The sequence below is a fragment of the Apteryx mantelli genome, chromosome 8 (assembly GCF_036417845.1).
Source record: "Apteryx mantelli isolate bAptMan1 chromosome 8, bAptMan1.hap1, whole genome shotgun sequence".
Classification (NCBI taxonomy): Eukaryota; Metazoa; Chordata; class Aves; order Apterygiformes; family Apterygidae; genus Apteryx; species Apteryx mantelli.
The window spans coordinates 30,530,459-30,556,313 of record NC_089985.1 but is presented as its reverse complement, the minus strand read 5'-3'; the positions used below and the strand labels follow the sequence as shown (position 1 = coordinate 30,556,313).

General features: G+C 46.4%; 1 protein-coding gene across 14 annotated transcripts in view; it reads right to left on the bottom strand.

The window, feature by feature from the left end:
- ST3GAL3 (ST3 beta-galactoside alpha-2,3-sialyltransferase 3) overlaps positions 1 to 23,058 on the bottom strand; it is a 197,204-nt gene extending 174,146 nt beyond the window's left edge. The window contains exons 1-3 of one of the 14 annotated variants that reach the window (XM_067301073.1): positions 21,886 to 22,159; positions 21,471 to 21,606; positions 16,614 to 16,758 (exon numbers count right to left, since the gene is read on the bottom strand). In XM_067301073.1, the coding sequence (XP_067157174.1) occupies positions 16,614 to 16,728 (115 nt within the window). In that variant the 5' untranslated portion in view covers positions 16,729 to 16,758; positions 21,471 to 21,606; positions 21,886 to 22,159. The other 13 variants (XM_067301083.1, XM_067301086.1, XM_067301078.1 and 10 more) reach the window with 13 other exon arrangements.
- Positions 23,059 to 25,855: the final 2,797 nt, after the last annotated feature.

Below are 25,855 nucleotides of genomic sequence, written 5' to 3'. Positions count from 1 at the left end.
CACTGCCTTGCAGTTCCAGCTCTCACTCCCAGTTGTTTCTGAATGCCAGGGAGGTAGCTGGGCTAGAAGACAGAGAGCCAGGAGAACAAAGATGCAAGCCACTGGCACTGGGGTACCTACAATATTAAAATAAATGAAGTTGTTAGCAGTTAAAAATAAATACTTCATTAAGTATTTTGGAACTTAACACTGCCCCCTCATTACCTACAGATTGGTCATTCAGGTTGACTATTCTCACATCTTTCTTCTGTTAGTGCTTTTCTCTCTCTCTCTTTTTTTTTTTATTTTTTTTTTGTTTAAGAAATTAAGTTTCACCCATTTTCAACATCAGGGCAGCAATAATAAATGCCTCATCTTAGAAGCCATGTTTTTTCAATTCAAGTCCCAAAATGATTCCAATTACAGCAATATAACTTCTTTCTCCCTAGCACAATTACCCAGCATTTATCTAGAAACGTGAGATACTTTCAAGTCTGTTCTCATCAGAGAAGCCAAAATTGTTTGCCTTGAGTGGGAAAACAGCATGGGAGAAGAGAAAAAATAAAAATGACCAACTTGTGCTTACTCCTATCTTCTAGATGGAACTTCTAATTTACAAGAGCCTGCACGTGTTTATAATCCTCTCTGAGAGGAGAGCATCCAACATGCAATTGCAGAGGATTTATACACCCCATGTAATAGCATATAACCACATTTCCCCACACGTTTTATGGGACCAGACAGACATTCCAGAGATGAAGCTTCACACACTACAGGATGTAGGAAGGGAACCACCCAGCAATCAAGGCAAAACGAAGCCTTCTGGAAACATTCATTCCAATAGCTCCCACTGGACACAGACAAAGGAAATAGCAAGTATAATAGTTTTAATTAAATGTTTTATAAAGCACACACTGGCACATGCTAAGGGGAACTGACAAAAGTTATTTTCTCTTAAAATAGCTTAGAAGAGGCATATACTGAGTTCTTGACTCTTACGGAACAAAATGGTTACGGTATTTGTCACTGATCATTGGTTTGTATGCTTTGGAAATTTCATCTTTGAAGGACAATAAGCAGAGCTGCTGTGAAAAAGAGACAACTACTGGAACATGGTATAGTCACTACAAACTGAATAGAAAAAAGACAATTGTGAGCAATGGCTAAAAGGACTCAAAAGGTAGATGTGTCGGCAACATATTAGACTATGGGCAACATCAACACACATGTACCTATACCTCAGAGTTTTAAAATCAATAAAGCAATTAATGGGAGAGATTTAATTTCTTTAGTGTGCACCTTTGACTAAAAAATAAACTGCCTCGGGAAAAGCCTGGAAAATAATGTTTGCACTGTATTAGAAACTGCAGAACTAGAGGGACTTGGAAAAGAAAGACCAGAAAGATGGAACATGACAGAATACCCAGTGAAGAGTGCTCAAAAGAATCACAAAAACAAACACAAGTACACAAGAGAAGCATTAAGGGCACTACTCCTTTTGGATTCAACACACTGCAATCATTCTTTTCCCCTTGAAACAGGTTGCAAATACAAATTTGAAAGTTCTAATCTGTGTTCAACACTCAAGCATCCCCATATTTTTAGTTGCAACCCAGACATGCCTATCATTAACAGCTGGTAGCACTAAAAGAAGTTCAAACGCAGCAGTGTTCCCATTCAATCCAGCTATTTTCAGTGGCACTGTCTTCTCTAGAGGGAACCAATAATCACATGCATGGCCTCCCTTGCAACTATCATCCTCACACCAGTCCTTGACATCTGATTACACAGCAGCCTGTAATAGCGTCCTCTTCCAAACAGTCCTTTGTTATTCTGAGCTTACTAAATAGCTGAGTGTCAAGTATTCAGAGCCTAAATTACTGGTATTGCACAAACAGCTGCTGCCTTTTTCTCACTGACTTTCTCATCTGTCTGGCTCTGGAACTTCAAGGTAGAGCTCTGATTAACTTTGAACAGCCCACTTCTCTCACTGCCTTCCAGACTTCACTTTCTATCTACAAATACATTTATAGAAAAAAAAAAAAAAAAAGTAGATACACAGAAAACATTCCCAATACCCATTATGATCCCCTGAGTTCTTCAAGTCCTTCGATGGAAGGCAGGAACAACAGGCTGCAGCTTGCAGCCTAAGAGGTTCAAGCTGGATATTAGGAAGAAGTTCTTCACTGGGATGGTAGGGCACTATGGAACAGGTCGCCCAGAGAGGGTGTCTACTGTTTAAAGTCTCAGTTTTTCTGTTCATTCTTGTAGTCTATACTCCCTTAACAATAACTGCTTTTGGACTGAGCCTCTTCAGAAGCAAAAGGCCTTTGTGGTAGCACCACTATTGCCTATATTGTTATTATACATGCAATACCATACATTCCACATTAAGGGCTCCTTTATGGATCTGGCATTTCTTCAGCAAGCCCCAATACAGTTACCATCCACCTCCTGTGCAACAAATGCTCAGAGGCACAATAAAGAGATGTTTTAAACAGAAGATGAAATACAAGGAAGCGTGAGCAATGATTTAACTGACATGAAGCAGGAAAATGTTTAGGGAAAGAAAAACACCCAACTCCAAATGACAACAAGCCCTCTGTATTAATATATCATGCATGGTCTCTAGAGAGGGCTACAAACAAACAAGGGATTGTGAAGATGATTATATGCCAGGATGCTAACATGTGACCTATGAGGAGAGACTGAGGGAATGAGCCTTGCTTAGTCTGGAGAAGAGAAGGCTTTGGGGAGACCTAATAGCAGCCATCCAAGACTTACAAGAAAGTTACCAAGAAGACAAAGCCTGACTCTTCACAGTGGTGTATGGTGGGATGATGAGAGACAACAAAACAAGAGGTTCAGATTGGATATAAGAAAAAAACCTTTTCACCATTAGGATAATAAAGCGTTAAAAAAAGATTGCCCAGAGGGGTTGTGCAGTCTCCATCCCTGGAGGTTTCCAAAGCCTGACTGGACAAAGACCTGAGTAATCTGGACTCATCTCATAACTAATCCTGCTTTAAGCAGGAGGTTGGACTAGAGACCTCCTGATATTCCTTCCAACCAGACTTATTCTATGATTTACAAAGTCTTGCTTTATTCTTGAAGCACTGAAAAAATTTTAAGGGCATTTTAAGCCACAAAGAATGGGATAGTAAGGGGCACAATAAGGTTACTAAATGTAGAAATAGTTTTTTGGGATTTCCGTTTTCCAGACACAGAATACAAGAGGGAAACTTTTTCTCTACCTTATCCATGCTATGTGTGTGGGTACGCACATGAATGTGAGAATATATTGCAGTTGTACTTAGTAAATGAGCTCTTTTTTACTACTAAAGCTGCAATGATAATGGCTAAATGGACTCAGAAGTAATATGAATATAAACTCAAATGAGAGAGAAGGGAAAAGAATTCAGCTTTGAGTAACAGAATAAAGATGGAGACAGTAATTTATTTTCCAAGTCTAATCCCAAATCTAGCCCTGCTTTGCTAAAATAAACCTACTTTCATCTTCAAGTTGATCTCATATCAATAGTTATTACATGCAAACCTAAGAAGTACAAAGATAAGTTGCTTTCGAAGAAACAATGTAATATGTGTACTGAATTTTTCAGGTGCTTACAACTTAGGACGCATTTAGGAAGTGTAGGAGTTTGGAATAGGTTTCCTGAAAGGATAGATCTAGAGCCTAACATCATCAGATGTCAAGACACAGGAAATCTCCTGTTAAGAGCATTCACAAGTACTGGAAGATTTGGGGGGGGGGGGGGGGGGGAAATCACAGGAAGGAAGATTATGCTTCTGTTCAATCTTACAAGAAACCCTTCAATCAAAAAAAGGGGGAGGGGGAGAAGAGATTTAAATAATTGCATGCTCGCATGAAGAAGTTTAATATCTTGAAGTAAGATTCACTCTCCTTCCAAATGTGGCTTTTCAAAATTTTCATTGGTCAGACATCCTTAGTGTTACCGTCTTCTATATAGATGCCCAATCCTTTGCTGAAGCCTGGTAAATTCTTGGATTCTATCATATTTTCTACCATGAGTTAAACATTCACCACACCAGGTCTTCTTAATTACTTTTTTAAACACTTTTTGCCTTTCACTTAGGTTAATTTTATCAAAAGTCTCTAGAAAAAATAAATTATTTCGCAATGTTCTTTACTCATTTATGTTTTAACATAAAGTGAGATGGGAGAAACAGTAGTATTTGCTAACCCCGTTAACCCTTTCCTAAGACACTATGCTAGATGGACCTCTGGTCTGACCAGATAGAGCCATTCTTATGTAAGGCTGTTACCAGTAATGGGGTTGCAGAACTCATCCATACAGATTTTCCAAAGAACATGCAAGAGCTATAGACCAATTGCACTGTATAATAACAGACTCATCTCCTCCCAAATTATATTTTGCTTCTCTAAAATCCCTGAAATTAACAGCTATCTACAGCAGCAGTGGTTTTAAAAATGATAAACACTTCACCGTGCAGAGGACCTTAGCATTTTTGGTCTTCAATTCCCATATGAATTCTACCTGGCAATAAGCAATTCAAATTATCAAATGTGTCTTTCATTCTTTAATCTCCCTCTCTGCTTCACTGTCTGCAAGGAGAATCTCAGAATTAGAAGAATCCAGGTTTTCATTATATTAACCACCCATGAGATAAGACTGCATAGTCAGAACTTTTCTTCTTTCTCTTCAACTAGCCAAAAGTCTCTTAAGTAAAATGAGCTGTTCTGTAAATAATCAAAATAACTAAAATCCTTAGGGAACCAGGTTTTGATTTGTCTAGATTTCCTTCCCTCTGCAGCAACACCAGCCTAGTACCCCAGAACCTTACTTTCCTGTATAATGCCTCCCACTCCCCCCAGATTCTTTGGGCATATGCATTATAAATAAGATTGAATTTTAGAAAAAAAAAAAAAAAAAAACACAAAACTTTTCCAGGATGAGGTGCTAAAAGACATTCAAAATAGGAGAGGTGGAGGTAAAAAAAAAAAATAGTCACAAGACAGGACTTGATCAGATTATGAAACTGGCTACTGCCAACAGCAGTGGACTGCATATGATAAACTGCAAGGTTCTTTCCAAACGAAGTTCCTCTAAAAGCAAATGACTCTGTAGTAGTTTTTGATATATTATTTATTAAAGTTTATCCAGACAATAGCAGTTGCCATTTCACAACTGCACAGGAAAGAAGAATGCTGTGCCTTTTTTCTTGTTGCTGTTAATATATTTATTCAACATGCAACAGATTTTAACATTTCACAATTCTGGCGAGTGGGGTCAAGCAGAAGAGATCTACTGCCCTCAAGTGGTAGGACCTGCAAGAACCGCATGCTTCAGCAAGCCACTGTATCTTCAAGCTCCGGACTCTTTCTTCACTGGCATGGTTGCAAGAATATTTAACCAAAAGTACTAGTTTAAGCATTTCAGCCTGCTTGATACAGAATAAAACCATCACTTCCCAAAGGGCAGGAGGGGAGGGGAAGAGGAGGCTTCTGTATTTTCACACTATATCAGTGTCCCGACCCAATTCACTACACAAACAATTTTCCCAGTGGATCTGAAAGCAAGCCAGAGGAGCAGGAGCTGCTTACGCGGGCTCAGCAGAAGCCTTTCCCGTACGGCATGCCCACAATTCATTTCGCATTGCCTACCCTGTCAGGCTGTTTAGTCTTCACAAAGATTAAAGCACCTAACCAAAAAATTTAGATCAGAGAATACAAGGATAAAACAAAAAGGAACCGTTTGCGCAGGAAGAAGCAACAATTCTCAGGAACAGGGTAGCAGACAGTCCCAGATACGTAACCTAGAGTTCACAGTGAGAGAGATTTGCCAGCAAATATCACAAGCCTGCTAAACACTTTCACACAAATGGGAATAACTCTTCGCATCCGCCCCGCCATAGCAGTCCGCTCCACAAAACAAGCAGCAAAGCGGACTGCAGAGTAGATATTCCTTCGGCTTTTGTCCAGCTCTTCTAGCCAAGCAACTAATAATTTCAAAATTTAGATTCAATTTCACATCTAACAGATGTTTCAAACTTTTTTTTCTTAACAAATCCTCAAAGACGACACCATTACCAGATTACTTAACACCATGACCAAAGGGGAAGGACACCATGGACAAAGAATAAGGAAAGCTACTTACTGGGGTAATTCCTTTCCTGAAAGGACACAAACACAAACAGGACTGCTGAGCAAGGAATACCAGAGCAGAACAGCTTTATGCCAAAAACAGCAATTAGTGCACAAGCTTGTTTTTTTGTGTTTTTTTAAACATAAGGTACACAAGGCTTAAAAAGAAAAGAAGAAAAAAAAAAACCCACACACTTTTGGAAATATCATGTTTTAAGTAAAATCAGTCAAAGTATCCTAAACCTACTGAAATTAAGCTTGCAGAAACATTTCTTAAATTAGTTTTTTTTTAGGCTACAATTATAAAGCCTGCCAGCAGTGAGTGAGATACCTGACATCATCTTTTGTTCATCATCTAATGGTTCCTCTCAATCTCTCGACTGTCATTTTCTGAAACCATCAACATACAACAGCAGATTTCTCTAGTTCTTCATCCTGCATTTTTGAAGTAGAAAACATACTTTACATAGGACACTACATAATAAAAAGTATTTAGCCCTAGTCTATAAACCGTGCAAAATTTTACAAACTATATGGAGACTTAAATCATTCAAAGGTCAGGAAACACCAACCTAAGTGCTGTCCCTTTATATATATGGTCTCTATTCATACAAGCACAAGCTATTTTTCCTCAAATAATATAATATACTGTAATTACAAAACTAACTTTGTATGAAACAAAATATGCAGCAAGCAGAAGTAATATATCATTATACCATATTAAAACTTTCATATTTTCTTACTGCAAATAAGGGCTATTTCTCAATGTGCAAACTCAACTTTCAAAAGTTTAGAAATAGTCAAACCACATCTGAACCATCCTTAAATATTAAGTAAATTAAGAAAATTCAATCAGAATCAGAAGTGATATTAACACATTTTCTCACTAGATTTCAATTTACAGCCTTCATACTGCATTAACTCAGGTTTCTGCTTGTAATAAGGTATTGGATCCAAACACAAAAGTTCAGAAGTAAAATAGATATGAATGTTATAATGAATCATATTTAAAAAATAATAAAAGCTCTTCCAGTGTTCAGATAAGACACTTCTGAACAGACATTACAGCAACAGCACTAACAGAAAAAAACAGCATTACTCATTTCCTAGCAATATAATGGAGAACCAGCTGTGCTCCACTTGGAACATGATATAATTGTGAGGAACAAGTCTCAGAAGGCAGAAAAGTCTTAACAACTAAACTCATAGTAATTAGATTTCTAATTATACCTGGAGCATTAGTGACTGCTATAGTTAAAAATGCCTGAGCTGTTCCATTATTCCCCTCTTTCCAAAAGCTCAGTTTTTCACCCTTTGAGCAGAGGCTTAGTCTGTGCCTGAAATAATTTTTTTCAAGTGTAAATAGAAGAAAACAGTGCTCTGTGTTTGAGCATGGAGAGAAAATTTAATCTTTTCTATTATAAAAAATACTACCTTTAAAAGAAAAAGGCAGTTGCGGTATTAATGCAGCTGGAAACCATGATGCCTTTGATGTGGTGAAGCTGAAGGTTGAAAAGCCAAAGCCCACTGACAACCGTTCAGGTTGTGCAGTTAGTTCTGAAGACACTTCCACTGAAGCATCTTCAGCAGCTTACACTAGCCACATCACACCCAGCTGCGGTACCCACATCAAGCCACAGCACTGCCCACACAGACCATCGCCAGCTTTGTGATTATTGATACAGTACTCTGAAATACTGCTGCGTTTTTGCAAATATGAGCAGCTAATCTCTGTCCCAAGAAGCAACTTAAGCATTTTACTGCTCTCCTGAACTATACATCTGTAGAATGTGTATTATGGGAGAGAAAGCCTCATTTGGCCAGCTGGACACTGGACCAAGAGCCTGGAGACCCTTTTTCTATTCATAGCTCTGCCTTTGAGCAGCTGTATAACATGGAATAATTTCACTTTCCTGTGCCTCTGCCTTCCTGGGTCAAGTCTATTTAAACTTCTCTATAACTACGGTGTGTTAACTATTCTCATCACAGAAATTATTAAGGGGTATAACTTGCTGCACTTCACATTTAGTTAGTGTTCCTAACACTGAAATCCACAGGAAAATAGCTTTGAAAAAAAATTACATGCTATAGCAGGAATTGAGTTAGAGTAGGAGGGATCCTAGAATCACTTGAAAGAAGACAAACAACATACGTTTATCAGCTCTTAAAAGGCAAATAGCTAATTTTAACACATTTTGATTCTTCTTTTTTGTCACAGAGCAAGAAAAACTAAACTATGACCCTCAAAGATGCATATCTTGGATTGTCCAGGCATTTGGTTATTCAACAATATTAAGAACTGGTTACAAAATATCTTGTAGGTTTAGTGTCTGCCTAGATTTTTGGTATTATCCTCATAAGCTACTACATCCTCAAGAAAACAGTACAAACAAGCAATATACTCATGTGGTGGCTCAAAGGAGTAACCACTTGAAATCAAACATTTCAAGTTCAAACATCCACTTAGGGTACGCGTGCACAGTACAAATTTTTGCTTGGTGCCTGTTACATTCCTTCTGACATTCCAAAGAAATACATAATTCATAAAGAGTCATACCTCATGACCCAGTTCCACTCTCCTTGCAAGTCATACCCAGGTTTGGCTGGTTTATTGCTTCAGCCTGACACAGTGACGTAAATTCAGACTGCTATGAGAAAAAATGAGCTGTTATACTGACAGGAGCACCAGACAGGTTGGCAGAAGATAATAACTTAGGAAATACCTCTTCCACAAAGCATCCCTAAGCGTAACAGACAGGGTCAGAATGAATACTAAGGCCACAGTCAGAAGAGCATGGCAGAAACAGCTGCCCACCTTAAGATAAACCACACATTACTTCCTTTCTGCCAGAAGTTATCGCCCTGTCATCAGCAGAACTGATGTGAAGCAGAATTGAGCATGAAAGGTGACCAAAGCCAGCCTACCTGTATTAAAGCAGATGGAGAAAGCCTGTGTGATCTATTATATCAAACAAGTGACAGGGTGGAGCTTCCAGAAAAGCTAGTAATATCTTAAGGCACAGGAGCCATTTCTGTAATGGCTACAGGAGAATGTTCTGTGCCCCCAGGAGGCACAGTGACAAGAGAGAGGAAAGACAGAGAACCACTCACTAACATGTATGAGACAGTCTTCACAGGGAGGGATTGTTTCCAGCTGCACTTATTGCTAAGGTGTTCACAGTCAGCTGAGATGAATAACTCCTTTCACCTCTGAAAGCACGCTGCTGCTGAACCATCGCCGAGAGAGGTGAAGTGCTTTCACTGCATAGTACCTTCCAGAATATGGACAACTGCTGACTTTGACTTCTGAAAAACTGCATCAGAAGATAAAACTTCAGCTGCCTGGAAGACACTGACTGCTGATCCTTATGAACAGTATCCCAGTCTGTCTATCAAAAGTCACAGGAACATACCCTTCCCAAACTTGTGGAGGACAGAGAGAAAATGCACAAGAGTTGAGAAATGAAGCAAGTGAAAACACTAAGTTAAGTTAAGGTTAACTGAGCAAAACAAATAAAACCACATTCTTAGTTCTAATCTGCATCAGTTCCTCAATTACATCCACCCGCCAGCCACAAAAATGGAGAGAGGGGGAAATGCAAAGGCCTGAATAAGGGCCCAAAAAATGATAAGACTGCTGCTGTCAAGAGAAGTAACAGCACCTGACTATTTTAAGATGTAAAATTAAGGCACAAGTGTGCCTAGGGGATGGGGAAGTATTTTTGCACCTTGCTTTGGTTAGGTTAAAAGTCAACATAAGCTCAGAAATAGAACAGTAACTCAGGGCCTAAAAGCTAAAATAAAGATGAAATAAAAATGAGTACAAGTACAGCATTACAGCCACTCCTCGTTCCACAGCAAAGTACTTAGGGTGCTATGTTCTTAATGCCCTTTCAATTAAGCCTGCCCCTTTAGGTATCTAAACTTGAAGAGCAACCAGTGTGTTTTCTTCCTGCAGACAAATCCCAAGGACCAGGCAACGTTATGTTTGCTCCCTCCCTCAAGGACTCTGTCATGCATCATTTCCCCATTACCCCAGCAGAGTTTTGTCCCGCACTGTAGTATTACTGCAGTACTAGAAAGTCCTGGAGAAAGCAAAACCTCTAGAAACACGTGGCTGTAAAGCAATGTTGGGAATCTCATTAAATATGCAGTAACAGATCACAAAAAGATGAAGCACTTTTATTCCTTGACCTACCTTGTGAAGTGGCACCTTCTAAAAGGGCAGCTCTAGAGGCACTCTTGAATTTTGGGGGTTCTAACTCTTTCATAGACATTAAAAGCTCTGATTCCCATTCACCAAGCAAACATTCTCTTCCATCTCAGTGCTACAGGGGCAGCAGCCTCCAGCAGAAAGGACGGACAGCTGTGCTGACAGAGCTGTTCAGTGCTCTGTTCACAGACGAGAGGATCATCCACCATAGTTAGTACTGTAAGTTTTTCAGTTTCAAGTTGAACACAAGTGGAACGTTTCAGCCCAGCAGGAGAATTCTTAGTCAAGTTAAGCTAGTTTACCAGGCACGTGTTGTTTTAACGCTTATTTTACATCTTTGTTTCCAATATTGACTACTGCCCTGATAACATTACTATTCATTTTGAACATTTATTACAAAAAGTACTCACAATACTCAAATCCCTAAGGCATTTGAAAAGTAGCAAAGAGACCCCTAAAATCTATAGCTGGATCCATTTTATGAGAACTTTCTAAACATTTTTTCTCAATTCTGGTTCAACGAGTACAGTACTAACACAGACTATAGAACAGTTGAATAAATGAAGCAGGCCTTAAAGTTACAATAAACATTATTAAATCCACAGTAATTCATCTCAACACTGTCCCCAGTCTCCTCTTGCAAAGCAGAACAACAACTGTTTCAGGAAACTTACAGTACTGCAAAGAAAGTCCAAAACAAATTTTTAAAGAAGTTAACGCCCACAAGATTAAAGTCTATCGGGCTTTTCAGTCTGAGAAGCAGCAACAGCAAAGTCTACTGTAAAGAAGAGACAGAAAACCCTAAGGCCAAGGCAACAGACAGAGCAGCTGATATGGTCACCACCCACATTTGCTTGTCACCCCTCACCACAGGGGAATGAATGCGCCGTAATTCTACAGTTTAAAAAAAAAAAAAAAACAAAACAAAACAAAAAAAAAAACACGGATGATCACCCACCTAACCACAAATTCAGCCAGGTTAGCTCAAGCCACTTTTATCAGTGATTTAAGCTCTCAAAATCAAGCTGAGAATAACAAGGAGTGCTCCTACATCCCCTTCTGTGGGCAAAGGTAGCGTACGACAGTAGCTCCCAGCAAAGGGGGTCTGAATAGTTGTCAACAAAGTTGTCTCTGGCCTTGCTGTTCACACACTGACTGACTGTTTTTCATCCTTTAGCCATAAACAACAGAATGGAAAGAAATCAGATATCAGCATATGCAAGATCATCTCTCTTTACATAGAACAAATGGCAACCCCAGTAACTCAGGATACAACAGTTACACCCAAACTACGTTCAATCACACATACTGTGAGGCTTCAGCCACACGAGGAGGAGTATGCACACCCCAAACTCCTGCAAAAACCAGTTTCTTCAACACTGTTTTAGTCCCAGGAGTATTTTAATGCAAAAGTTGACAAAAATACCATTTCACCTTGAATGAGAAAATCAGTAGTAAAGATAAAGATTTATTTTTTTCATTAATTTATCCTTACTTGCCATGAGACTAGTTTCCATAGAAATGCCAGCAGACCAAAAACCTGCAACCAGAAGTGAGTCAGTTTTGCCTGTTTATATGTCTCCTTGGTTCCCATAGGAACAGACATTAAGAAAAAAAATAAAAAGGATAAGGGTCCTAAAATACATTTAGAAAAAATCATTTTCCCGTAGCTTTATCTCTTTGGCCGTCTTTCCAAAGTTAGAGTTGGAAATAACACTGAGCAAGAGATGAAAGAGTAGTGACTTGCTGATTTCTTTATGGTGTCACCAGCAGAAAACGTTTCAAAAGACACGTTCAAACTCAGAAGCTCACAATCTGTAGTTACAAATCGTATTAAGTTCTGGGAAAAGTACCAGTATATATTTTTTTGTAATAATTCTATGTTAATGTATGCAGAAAAACAACAGAAAGCAGGAAAATAGCATCACATGCTGTCCTTGTCCCTGGTATGTTCCAATACCTTGAGAAGCCAAATCAGCAAAAAAATGCTGGCTTGGGAGAATGAGTCCAATATTTTCATAACCGGGACATTTTTTTAATGGAAGCATTCCCTCCTTTGAACATACTCCTTTCATAAATTGCAAAATACACACACACCAGCTTAAGTAACAAGCATCAGTATTAAATTTTAACATGACTATACTCTGTCCTTTACAGTTATGGGTAAAAATGCATTCCTCCAAGCTGATAAAGCAAACCCAGAGGCATTGTCAGCAAGACTATCTCTTATTCTACTCTCCAAAGATGCTGGGGCAGCTTCCTATGTGCTGTCACACAGATACCATCTTCCTTCCTCCTCAGGGCCAAATGCACCAGAATATTGGAAGGCATAGGAAAAAGTTTTTAGGGAAGAGGCTGCAGTGCATGTCTCATACCTTCAAAAGCTGCTCCTATCATTACCAGCATTCCATAAGCATTCCCTGGAAACTCACCATCCAGAAACATAATAAACAGAATTATGATTACCTGCTACTGCCAGGTCTTTCTAGAATGTACAGGATGGCTAACCCTGATACCAACCTTATTTCCTTCTTCATCTCCCACACCAGATTACCATTTCTATATACTTCGCACACCTCCAACTTGACACTCTTAAACAGAGGGCTGCACTGTCTGTCAATACTCCCTATGTGGGAAGAACACACAAGCAAGGTGTACAACTCTTACCACTATCGCCAGAGATCAAAACTGCATCAAAGAAATCAGGGGGAAAAAAAGGAAAATGGAAAGCTTACCCCTATCCTAACCACTGCTCATATGCTCCCAGTGACCACCAGGACTCACATCCCCTCTAGCATTCACACAACACCGCACGCCTCTGTGCGCTGTGCTGAGCTACTGCTCTGAGAACTAACCATGTATTACTACACCCATGAAACAAGGCTCAAGGAAAAGTAGCCAGTCACTACACTCCTTACTACAAGGGTAAGAGGGGTAACGGTCACCACAGGTTTGTCTTGAATGGGAAAAACAGCTGAACTTAACTCAATCTTAATTAGCGCACATTAGCTGAATTCAAACTATTCTTGTCACCGGGAAGATAAGCCTTAGAGAATTAATTCTTTTCTGCTCTCCTCTGTATTTTAGCAAGGTGTACAGTTACACATTAAGGAGAACAATCTCTCAAAACTCACTAAGGCATTGCTCAAGAAGGACAAATTTGAAGTTAAGTGGGGACACTACAAGAAACATTCACGTGTATCTTTCACTCCAACCAGAAGTCTAGCCTCCCTTCTTGGAGGTGTCGGAAGCAGCAATAAACAACATACTTTATCCATTAATTTACTTAAGCAGCTAAATATACAAACATGCGAGTCTCACCATGACTAGATTTCTTATGGAGTTATCATTCAAATGCATCCATAACAGCAATGTACACAAGGCACTTTCTAAAGTATTAAGAGGAAAAAAAAAAGAAAAAAAAAAATCACACAAGCAGGAAGCAAATATTTTTCACCATACCCTATGACAGATTTGTTTGTGACCAATATTAAAGGAGTCAAGTTTACTAAAACTTCAGTCTCCGAAGAGATTGCAAGAGTGTCAGATGTCAGGATTAGCTTAGTTTCATGCTTCCACTAGCATGAAGAATGGAGCAGAGAAAAGATGAATACTAAAGCTAGGGGGTCACTGTTACACAGAATAAAGGCACTGATCACAAAAAAAAAGGAGAGAAAATAATTTAATAGGAAGATGACTTAAACATAAAAGGAATATTCTTAGATCATTAAACACTCAAGAACTAACATACATAATTTATTTCTGCCCTTTTAGATATCAGCATTATCATATCAAAAAGCCACACGCTGAATTATATGGAAATAAATAACAGCCATCAAGCACCACCTATCTCATGCACTGAATTACGCAAGGTTCCCATTAGGAAAAACAAGAAGGTATAATTGCACCATTATACATCGTTTCATATTACATACGCTCAAGGAAGCCTAATCGTGGTTAAATAAGCAACTTCCTTTCTGTCAATTGTTAACTTCCAGATACTTATTTATAGAAGTTTATCATTAACTCTTCATATGGAGTTTCCCAATATATATATTTTTAATTTATATTTAAACCATGCATAAATTTCTCACATGTAAAATTATGTGATAAATAAAACATTATTGGATACATACAGAACTCTAAAAATCAAGAGAAAACTGGTACCTCCATAACTGCTTTCAAAAGTAATCATATAAGACTGCTGTTTACAGTAATATTTTGAGGAGCTTTATGAGGTATTTAAGACACAGTCCATAAAAGCCTCTAAAAGATATAAGCTGTACCATCACTCCTTTTCAGCTGTGGCAACTGGTGAAGATCAATAAGCCAAGTCTTAAAACTAGTGTCATTGTTTTGTATATGTTCAAGAAACTTAATATTTCAACTTCCAAGAATAAATGAAGAACACATTTTAAACACAAGATTAAAAAAAAAAAGGGGGGGGGGACATGCAGCTAACAAAAAGTCCGTGACATCAGCTCATGGCGATCCTGTCCTATCCTGCCAGAACATCCTGGGCATCCGAAACCAGCCAGTACGCTCAACAGAAATTACTCTAACCCCTTGCAACCCAGTTAGCTCTTCCGTGAAAAAAACGTTTGTGTTAGAAACCGACAATGTTTTGTCTACAGATTTGCAACACTGTATCAAAAGACAAAGTTGCACACACACATCCCCCCGCCCCCAAGAGACTGACATTGTTTAAAACAACATATGGCACCTAGAACGAGACACGTGCAGTCCAAAGCAGCAAAACCTGAAGAAATTTAGAACACACTCCAGCACCTTGGTACATGGCATATAAGCAATGAAGCTCCTCTTCCACAAGGTAACAAAGTTCACCTGTAAGTTGTGGCCTGAAGTCTTTTCACAAGCCTTGGAAAGCCCTGACACAAGTCCTGGTGCTGTGAAGGAAGCAAAGGATGCAGGTATTCTAATTTCAAAACAGATTGTCATGTTGTAGCAGATACATCAAAGCTGGTCTTTTAACTATATTCTGCGCTTATTTTCATTCAGAAAGTATTTTCCATAGATCACTGACAAAGGTACTAGTTTTCAAAAGGTCCCAATCAATATTCTGACTCCCAGTGCCTCAAGCACATTCCTGAAGAAACAATCCCTGCCCAGAAAGACACTATGTTTGTCATCTTATAAATTCACTCTTCCGATACCTGTTCTAGTACAAGACATCTTAGTAGTCCTCCTGTCAAAGTCACAGTATCACTGCAAAAGGCATTTCTAAGTCATCATCTGTTACCAGACAAAATGTCCTACAACATATAACAAAAGACATGGAGCACGTAGAGGTGGAAAAGTATGATTAATTTTAATAAATGCATTGCAACAGAAACCTCCAGCACCACACACAGAAATGCGACACAGTCAACATGGAATTTGACAGACAGCTTTTGGTCCGACAGAAGAACAATTCTTCCAGATCAGTGTTTCTCAGCCTCTGACCCAGGGAGCACTAGTTGACTGCGACACATCTGGAAAAGCCCATGGAACAGCTGCAAAAAAGGCTGGCTTGTGTTTTTTTTTTGGGGGGGGAATATATTTTCAATATACAATCCTCACATGAAAGCAAGAAAATGGAAAACAAGAAGAAATAAAAGCAGTAACTGAGCATTCAAAGTTAATCCTAATTTATATCTGATTGCAACTAAAATCTCCTGTGGCATTTCTGCACAGTACAATCCTCAGATTGTATTCAATGAGGTCAGATGTCCCTTTGGACTTAAAAAGGTTGAGAGACATCGTTTTAGACGACAGATATTTGGCAGATAATACGGAGGAAGATAAATGGAAGATAAAGATTTCTGAAGGACAAAGATGATGAGATAACCAGTACCATATGATTAGAGAAGGAAATCAAAAGCCAGCAGAGAAAAAAAACCTCATCTTAGATATTTTCTGAAAAACAGAGGGTACCAAAAATGTACAGAAAGATTCAGGAAACAAAAGCCTCAGTGCACAAGCTTACTTAATTTCGACAATTAAGAATCATAAACTAAAAATATTCTGAGAACTGAAGTCTCTAACACCAGATTTATAGAGCATGAACCTGCTTTTGTACTCAGTAATAAAAGTAAAGCCATAAAGAGCATTAGGTAATCACAAATTCAACCCCTTAAGCACACTAGAGAGCTCCAGCATTTCCTGGGGCTTAATCACATCCCTCTAATACTAGTAAATCAGAACCACCTCAGTACATAGCAAGTATTTTAGAGGCACTTTAGGGAGCCTGAGTAGAGTTACAGTGCTTATACTTACTTGAATCCTCCCATCTGAGAAGGTGCAGCTTCCAAGCAGAATAATACAGAAATCCCAGTACCAGAAAGAGACAGAGGGCTAGCAGCAGGTTACGCATAAACACCAACAGTCCCATCTTCACATTAAATCTGCTCCTCTACATGACCTGGGAAAGAAAAGCAGGTTGAGGTTGGAACCGCCTCCTCCGACCCCCATCCTCCCGAAACGCGCGGTAAGGCGCGGGCCCGGCACGGCGAGACGCGCGGGCTGCCCGCCCGGCGCGGGGGACCCGACCGCCGCCGCCGCCGCCGCGCCCGCCGCCGCCGCCGCCCCGGGGCGGCAGCGGGGCACCGCGCCGCCGGCGCAGGGCAGCAGCGCGGCTCGCCGCCCGCTCGCCCGCGGCCTGCCCGCCTCCGACGGTCAGTCGCGGCATTACCGCAGCCCGCCAGGCCCCGGGGCCAGACCTGCCTTCCGGATGACACAGCACCGGGAGGCGCCGCAAAGCCCCGCTCGCGAAGCGCGGCGGCGGCGCGGGGACAGCGGGGCTGCGGCCCCCGCCGCCGCCAGCCCCGAGCGGCGCCCAAGCTCCCCGCGGCCGCCCGGCGCTGCCGGTGCCGACGGGCCGCAGCAGAGGAGCCCCCGGCCGCGCTCCGGCTCTAACGGCCGCCCGGCACCGCCGCCTCCGAACCGCGCTGCGGAGCCCGGCGGCGAGCGGGCAACGTACCGCAAGGCGACCGTTATGGCAGGCTCCTCGGGGAAGGCCGCGCGGAGACGGAGCGCCCCGGCCCGCTCCGCCGCCCGGTAACGGGCGGCCCCGGCGCCCCCCGCGCAGCCCCCGGCGGCGCCGCGGGCGGGCCTGGGCCGCGCCGGGCGCTCAGGGGCCCGGTCGCGCTCAGAGACCCGCCCGGGCCGCGCCCTCCCTCGGCCGCCGCCCGCTCCTCACCCGGCCGCCGCTGCCGCCGCCCCTGGGCGCTCGGCCGCCGGCTCCGGCCCGCAGGCGCGGGGCTGCGGGCGCCGCCATGCCGCCCCCGGCGCAGCGGGACCGGCCGCCGCCGCCGCGCTGAGGGGCCGCGGCCGCCAATAGGGCGCCGGGGCGGGCCGCCGCGCCGCCAACCCGCCCGCGTAGCGGGGCCCGCCGGCCAATGGCGGGGCGCGGCCCGCCGGCCCGCTGGCCAATAGCGGGGCCCGGGGGGCGCCTGCCGCAGCCAATCGCGAGCCGGCGGGAGGGGGTCGGGAGCGGAGGAGTCCCCCGGCCCCCCCGCCCTCGGGAGGGCTGCGGCAGGGCGGGGGCGCGGCGCGCATGCGCGGCGAGCATGGGGGGGGGGGTGTCACTGCACTGCACTGCCTCTCTCCAAGCACTGCACCGCACCTCCTCAATCACTGCCCCACACTGCCCCTCTCCAAACACTGCACTGCAAAACCCTCAATCACTGCCCCACACTGCCTCTCTCCAAGCACTGCACCGCACCCCCTCAGTCACTGCCCCGCACTGCCCCTCTCCAAGCACTTCACTGCAAACCCCTCAATCACTGCCCCACACTGCCTCTCTCCAAGCACTGCACTGCAAAACCCTCAATCACTGCACTGCACTGCCCCTCTCCAAGCACTGCACCGCACCCCCTCAGTCACTGCACTGCGCTGCCCCTCTCCAAGCACTGCACCACACCCCCTCAATCACTGCACTACACTGCTCCTCCAAACACTGCACCGCAACCCCTCAATCACTGCACCACATTGCCCCCTCAATCATTGCACTGCACTGCCCCTCCAAGCACTGCATCACACACCCTGAATCACTGCACCGCACTGCCCCTCCACGCACTACACTGTACCCCCCTCAATCCCTGCACCGCACTGCCCCCTCCAGTCACTGCACTGCACCCCCAGTCACTGCACTGCTCCCTCCAATCACAGCACCACACCCCCTCCAAGCACTGCAATGCACTACCCCTCTGCAATCACAGCAACACACCCCCTTATTTATTGCACCTCACACCCTTAATCACTGCAACACACTGGTCCTCTCCAATCACTGCACACCACTGCCCACCCTCCAGTTACTGCGTGGCACTCCTCCAAACAGTGCTTGGCACTGACCCCTCCAATCGCTGCACCACACTGTCCCCCCTCTGATCACTGCACTGCACCTCTAGTCACTGTACTGCCCTCCACCACCTCCAATCACTGCACCCCTAGTGACTCACGCTATACCATGTCCAGTCACTGCACAGTACCTCCTCCGGTCACTCCATGGCATCGCACCACGCCACCTCCAGCCACTGCACAGTGCGGCAACACCTCCAATCACTGCACAGCACTGCCCTGCATCCAGTCACAGCACTACACTGCTCCCCCCCTCCAGTTGTTGAACCACAGTGTCCCCCTTTCCAGTCACTGCACTGCCCCCCTCCAATCACTGCATGGCACTGCTCCACACCTCCCCCAATCACTGCACAACACTGCACCCCTAAGTCACTAACTGCATTGCACCACTTCCAGTCACAGCACTGCAGAGCTTCTCCAGCCACTGCACCTCCTGTCAAACACTACACTCAACCATCCCTCCTGCCACAGCACTACACTGCACACCACTGCACCTGCCTGCAGCTGCGACAGCTCCACACACTGCTGTGCCACACTACCTGGCTCCAGTAAGTGCATCACCCTGTGCCTCCCTCCAACCTCTGCACCACACTGCAGTGACTACACTGTGCCACACCACCCCCATCACCGCATGGCACTGCATCTCCCTCCGACTGGCTGCATCCCCAACAACTGTACCACATTGCCTAGCCTCCAGTCACTGCATTACAGTGCACTGCATCTCCCTCCTATCACCGCCCTGCCCAAGCTCCAAAGACTGCACGACAACCCCCCCCATCATTATATTGAACAGCCCTTCAATCATTGCCCTGCACCTCCCTCCAGCAACAGCACCACACTGCCCAGCCTGCAACCACTGGCTGCCGCCCACTGCCATGCACTGCCCAGCCTCGCCTCCAGCCCGTGCAGCGCTTCCCGCCTACAACCACTGCCCTGCACTGCCCAACCTTGTCTAGCCTCCAGGCACTGCACTGCACCTCGCCACACTGCACAGTCTAGTTTAGTGCGGGGTCACTGCATTTGCACTGCCCAACTTTGCCTCCAAGCACTGCAGCTCCTCAAAGCACCGCACACCCACCAAGGGCGGCGCGGTGCTGCCCGGCCGTGGCACCACCACCCCGGGATGCGCACGGCCTCCCTGCCCTCCACTGCACCGGGCCGCACAAACCACGTCCGCTGCCCTCCCGCAGCACCTGCGCCGGCGGCGCCCGCTCCGCACGGCTCCCCTCGCGGTGCGCTTCCCGCCCGCGCAGCGCACGGCTGCCGGGCAAGCGCATCCCGCCCCTCCCGCGGCGCCGCTCCCGCCTGCTGGCCTCGTCGCTGCCGAGCAGCCCCGGCGCTCTTCCGGCGCAGGGCCGCGGGAAAGCACGAGCACAGGCTGCTACCGGGAGGGGACCGATAAAGAATTAAAGAAGCCATTGGGGCTACTGAGGACAAAGTCTTCTAAACAAAAAGATGCCACAAGAAATAAACTTCCGTCTTCGAGACAGTACAGGAACCCGGCAGTTTCCCATCTCCACCCGCCGTGATTCACTAATAACAGAAGGAAAACAAAAAGCCACGTGAAGCCCAGGGAGCTGAAGCGACGCCACGGTGGTTCCCGCCGCTGCCGGGCAGGCGCCGCCCGAGCCCGGGACAGGGTGGCGCAGGGGAGCCGGCAGGCGGCCAGCGACCCGTGCCCACGCTCGCTCGTGGGCATCGCCGGCGCGGAGGAGGTGCGCGGAGAGGGGCCGTCGGCGCCTCGGGGCGCCCCGAGCGCCCGCCGCCTGCCCGTGGGCCCCGCTGCTGCCGCCGCGCCGCGTCGCCCCGCTCCGCCTGGGCTGCGCCACCGGGCAGGCGGCGGCGGCGGCGGCGGCGTCTCACCCGCTCGCGCGGTCCGCGGGCGCAGCGGACGACCTGGTTTTGACAAGGAGCCAGCGAGGCGACGACCTCCTTCGCCCCGCCGCAGCGCGACAAGGCTGGGGCCGGCGGCTCACCCGCCTCCGGCACCCGGGAAACTCTACCCCGCGTTATCAGGTGTCGGCGCACCGCAAAGAGCCCAGGACCAAGCCAGGTTTCCTGCCGGCCTGGAAAAGACTAGGAAGCGGAGAGCCGAGCATTTATGGAAATCAGGCACCCTCAGCCGGCAGCGGTCTGACAGCCACGAGATGACCTGGAGCAGCGATTAGTGGAGTGATCTGGTTCGAGTAGCATGGCTTTAGTCTGAGCATGGTCCTACTTAGCTCACACATTTCATTCGCAGGCAGCTGTCAAGCCGGATGTTGCTAGGAGATAGACAACAGGGGAATAATTAAGTCTGATTAAATCCTATCATATTGCCACGCTGCTTTCCAGAACGCTCTGGAGCTTTTCCGGCAAAACTGACCAGACGAAAGGGCACGAGCAGGCGCGCGTCCTGGCCGGCGGTCGGCTCGCTCAGCCTCGGGCAGGGCCCGCGTCCGCCCGCGCGTTTGCAGAGCGCTTCCCAGAGCGACGCTGGCCCGCGGTCCGAAAGAAAAGACTGGGGAGCGGCGGGGACGCGGCTCCGCACGCAGGTACCAGCGCAGCGGGAACGGGTCCCGGCCTGGAGCAGGCGGAGTGGTTTCCCCGCGTCCCCCCCTACGCACACGCGGTTCAGGGCGCTGGTGCCGGACTGGACGCAGCCTGGGTCAGGCACAGCCGCTCGCGTCCCCGCCGGGGCTGGGCGCGTCGGGGCCGCCTTCGGCAGCGCTGCCGGCTGCCTCTCCTCCGAAAGAAGCCTCGCTTGCCCGTCCCGAAGCCGCTCTGCAAACTCACCACACACGTGCGGCGTGAAGGTGGCCAGGGCATTTGCTTCGAAACCACACGGTTTGCTTTATTTCGGTTTATGATGGCTGGGCTGCACATCCTCAGGTGTGACACGTAAAGGTAAATAACGTCTGTGTATTCTTTTCTTATCATAAAATAAAGTTATGCTGTAGCTATGCGTGTTAGTTGCGAAATACACCCACGTCACCTTCTGGACTCCCTCTGCAGCGAGGCTGCTGAGCTCGTCTTGACTCTCTGCCCTGTAACGATTCTCACACCAGTGCTCACACTGTAATCCTTCACTCCAAATTACATGTCATCTAATCAGACTGGATACTAATTAACTTAATATTTTATCACTAACTAAATACCACTAAATACCGCACTGAAGGTTGCTCTCCAGTAATGGCTACACGGAGATTACCTCCGCTGATGCACAGGCTCCAGGAATGCAATCTGGTCTGTAACACGCTGCTGTGTTGTCTTTATCTCTCTGGCCCAACTTGTTTTATCTCGTGCATGCATTACGCGTTATTCTTAAACACAGGCTCTAGCTCGGGAGAAGTGTGATCAGTCTGCAGGCAGCACTTTGCACTTCATAGTGCCCTAGCTACTGGAGGAACAGAAGCATTCAATAGTATCATCAGCAGTCCCACATAAAATGAGTTAAAACAAGCAGAACTTGGCTGAAAAATTCTGCCACCCTCCAGATGTTTTGAACAGCAGAGAGTCACACTTACCCCTGCATGCGCAGACGGACCTCCGGAGCCTGCACTAACACATCCCCCCGCGATCTGCCCGACCAGACCACGGTTCCCAGCGCCTTTCTCACATGAAACGATCGAATGCTCCTTGCTGACATTCAGCTGTATTACTCTGCACAGCTGTCCGGAGCACCGCTCGGCAGTTCACCTTCTTGCATTAGTTCCAGTATATCATGTTTGGCCCATGCATGTTTTCCAAGAAAGGAGCTAAACTTGATTTTAAGACACAAGCTGGAGACTCCCAGCTCCCCCGGCTCTGTTTCAGGAGCCCATCAGCCTCACTTTTAGAGGAGCATCCCACTTTTCTGAGCCTGGCTCCAGCTTGCAGATGCACCATTTTGCTCTGCCTCCTGCTAAAGGACCTTTTAGAGTCTGGCATTTGCTCGCTGTGACACGACACACATGCTGCAAAGCAAGCCCCCTCTCAGCCATCTTTCCAATGAACTAGATATATTGAGTTCCTTAATTTTCTTACTGCCAGGCTTTCCCCCCACCCTTAAGCCCTTTTTTTTTGCATGTCTGCTTTATATAACTTCCCTGGTTTTCCTGCATCCTTTTCAAGCCGCAGCATCCCTCAATAAGCCTCACCAATGCTTTAACATGGGGGTTACACCTGCCTTTTCCTCTTCTCTGTCTCAAATTGCTGCTTTAACCCTGTCTGCCAGAACCAGGCATTCGCGCAGGCTGCCCCAGACCTTCCCCAGACCTGCTGCTTGCCGGGCTGGAGCCAGCACCCGCGGCACCTTCGCTCCTGTGCGTCCAGGGTCCTGAAAGGCAGAGCGGGGCGACGGTGGCACCTCCGCTCCCGGGGTCCCCCTCACCCCGACCCAGCTCGGCTGCCTCGCCGGTGCCGTCTCGGAGCAGCCTGCAAACGCCGGGTTTGCGCCCGCGGCGAGTGCCACGGAGGGCGCGATGTCTGCAGGCGCTCGGCCGGCACGCCGGTGGCCGTGGGGCAGCCGGAGAAACCGTTGGCAGGCAGAGCCTGGCGGGATTTCCCTCCCACTCCCTCCTCCCGGCGGTTATTTTACCCGGGCAGCCAGAGCCTCCCGCTCCGGGCGTGTTTCCGAGGGTGCGTGTGGCCCTTCGGGGCCGGGTGCGGAGCCGGCCAGCTCTCCGCGAGCAGGCGTCCCAGCTCTCACCAGCCACTGTGCTACGAAATAAGGCGAAGAAGACAGGTAGCACCTGCTGGTATTCTGCCCGGTTTGGGTGTGAAATTGGGGAAATATTACACAATGCCTCTGAACATTTTACCCAACCCACCCTCAGTAACAGCAGTCACTCAGGAAGCCGGTGCACTGCTTAGTGTGCTGTACGCTGTGAAAACTGTCTGGTAAATACAATACCCTGGGTGGAGTTCCCCTGTTTAATCCTGCTCCTTAAAGACGACAGCTCATGTGTTCCTTGTGTATTTACTACTCAAAGGTTTTATTTTTCCAGAGCAGCCACCCCAGCCTAATGTGCTCAAGACTTGGGAGTGAAACTGGAGATTTTTCCCAGGCCACACACAGTCATCAGCTATCACAGTCTGCAACTGCACTTCTGCTAATTACACTGCTGATGTGTAAACTTGGAAACGGCCCAGCTCCTTGTGTAATTGCTTTGTCTCTCCTGGGCTGAGAGTGCAAAAACAGATTTCTGTCCTTGCGGCGATCAGCTGCGACTGCTCCCAGCGCTGTGGATGGGCAAGGGGGCTTTTTTACAAACGGAGATGTGGAGCAAAGCAACACTAGGTGGACCTGAATTTCTGAGACAGTTTCTGAATAGACCTGGTTTTCTGAGACAATTAAAGCTGGAAAGGCCACAAACCTGGATCAGACATGAGGGATGGCCCTGGGAGACCCGGGGGTCCTGCTCGCTTTGGCTGCCTCAAGCCCAAGGACGGCAGCCGGCAGCTCTGCCCCAAGCCCTCACCCAAGCATTGCCCCGAGTCCTTTCAAGCCTTACAAATACCCAAAAGAGCAACGCAGGGGAGGCAGATACTTTCCAACCATAGTCCGTGTCCTCCTTCGAAGGGACCTGCAGGAGTGACCGCATCTCACGCAGCACCGCAGCTGGAGCGGGACGTTCGTGCCGCAGCAGAGCGAGGAGAGGCTGAGGCTCCCAAAACCAGGCCTGTCCGTGCCATGGGCCAGGTGATTTGCACACAAAGTTTTGATGTTGCAGTTGTGGTTTTCTCTGAACCACAAGTGTTAATTTTTAACAAACATTGAGCTGGAGGGTGGCCAGGGTAAGCCTTTGGCTCAAGAAAGAGCCAAAGCAACATGCAAAGAAACAGCAGAGGCACCTGAATTCAGGTTTGGGATTTTGTCACTGGGAAGCTGAAAACACAGCAAATGGCATCACGGATGTGGTTTCATAGAACATGAGTGTTTTAAAAAACTCATTGTCTTTGCACAAAAGAAAAGGTCTGGCAGACAAAAGCACCAGCATCTATATAGCACGCTTGGGCTTTTCCACAGTCTTCAACAATGATGTTGGTTTTTAATTAAAAAAATGTATTATAAAGAATTAATAAGGCTCATATTAGACTAACAACTAAATTCATTAACAGCTACATTTTGAGGTCTGTCAGTGAGCCAAGTTTTAATGGGGAGACATCAACAAATGGGGACCTAACTGGACCCTGAGAGACTGTTTCTTGGTCCATTGCCATTTAATAGTTTTTAAAATCAATTATCTAGAAGACAAGATGAAGGCTTAAATTTGTGGATGATACAAATAATGAACAAGCTGCTTGCTGTTACGGAGTGATCTGAACTGTCTGATAAAATTATCACAAGCCATGGTGCATTTTAAATAGCCCTGGATGCAAAGTAAGGTACTTGGGAACACGGAGGACAGCCTGTACCAGGAGATGGAGGATCTCCCGGAAAGCAGCAGGAGGGAGAGATAAAAAAGGAAATAAAGGGAAAAAAAAGCCAGAAAAAAGAGACAGCCATCTCCACACACAGTTGCTGCTATGAACATGCATCCTGGCACACCGGCTGGGAGAGGACGTGATCCGGAGACGTGCGCAGGGGATTTGCAAGCAGAAGAAAGGTAGCGCTCTTGCCTCTCTCTGCAGCACTGGCGAAGCCAATTTTATGTCCAGTTCAACTGCCCTAACCTCAGAACAGACATGGAGATCCTGAGGAGCAGCAACGTCACCCCAGAAAAGGACCTAAGGCCTGGACATGGGGCTCCCTGAGAGACAGCGGAGAGGTGACCGGTCTCTGCATTTACGGGGGAAGGACCACCGCTGGCGCGGAGCATTTCGGCCTGGCAGAGCACAGCACGAGACCCAACGGCTGCAGGGAGCTGCAGAAGGAAAAAATCAAGCTTGAAATTAATTAATTCAAGCCTGAAATTAATTAAATTTCTCAGCAGCCCGGTCATCGAACACTGCAGGAGTTATCCATCCCCATTGCTCAGAAGCTTTAAAATGAGATTAGACGGTCTTGAGTTTTAATTTAACTTCCCAACAGCATCTGTGGCTCAGACACAAGGAAGCCTGCCCGCGCGGCCGCAGTGGCGGTTTCGCCCCAATCCGTTCACACCCCCCGGGCTCACCCTCCTCCCGGAGAGGCCCGGATTGCCCCCGCTGCCCTGTGCCCGGATGGCGCTCGGCGCTTTGCCCTCGCCTCCCCTTCG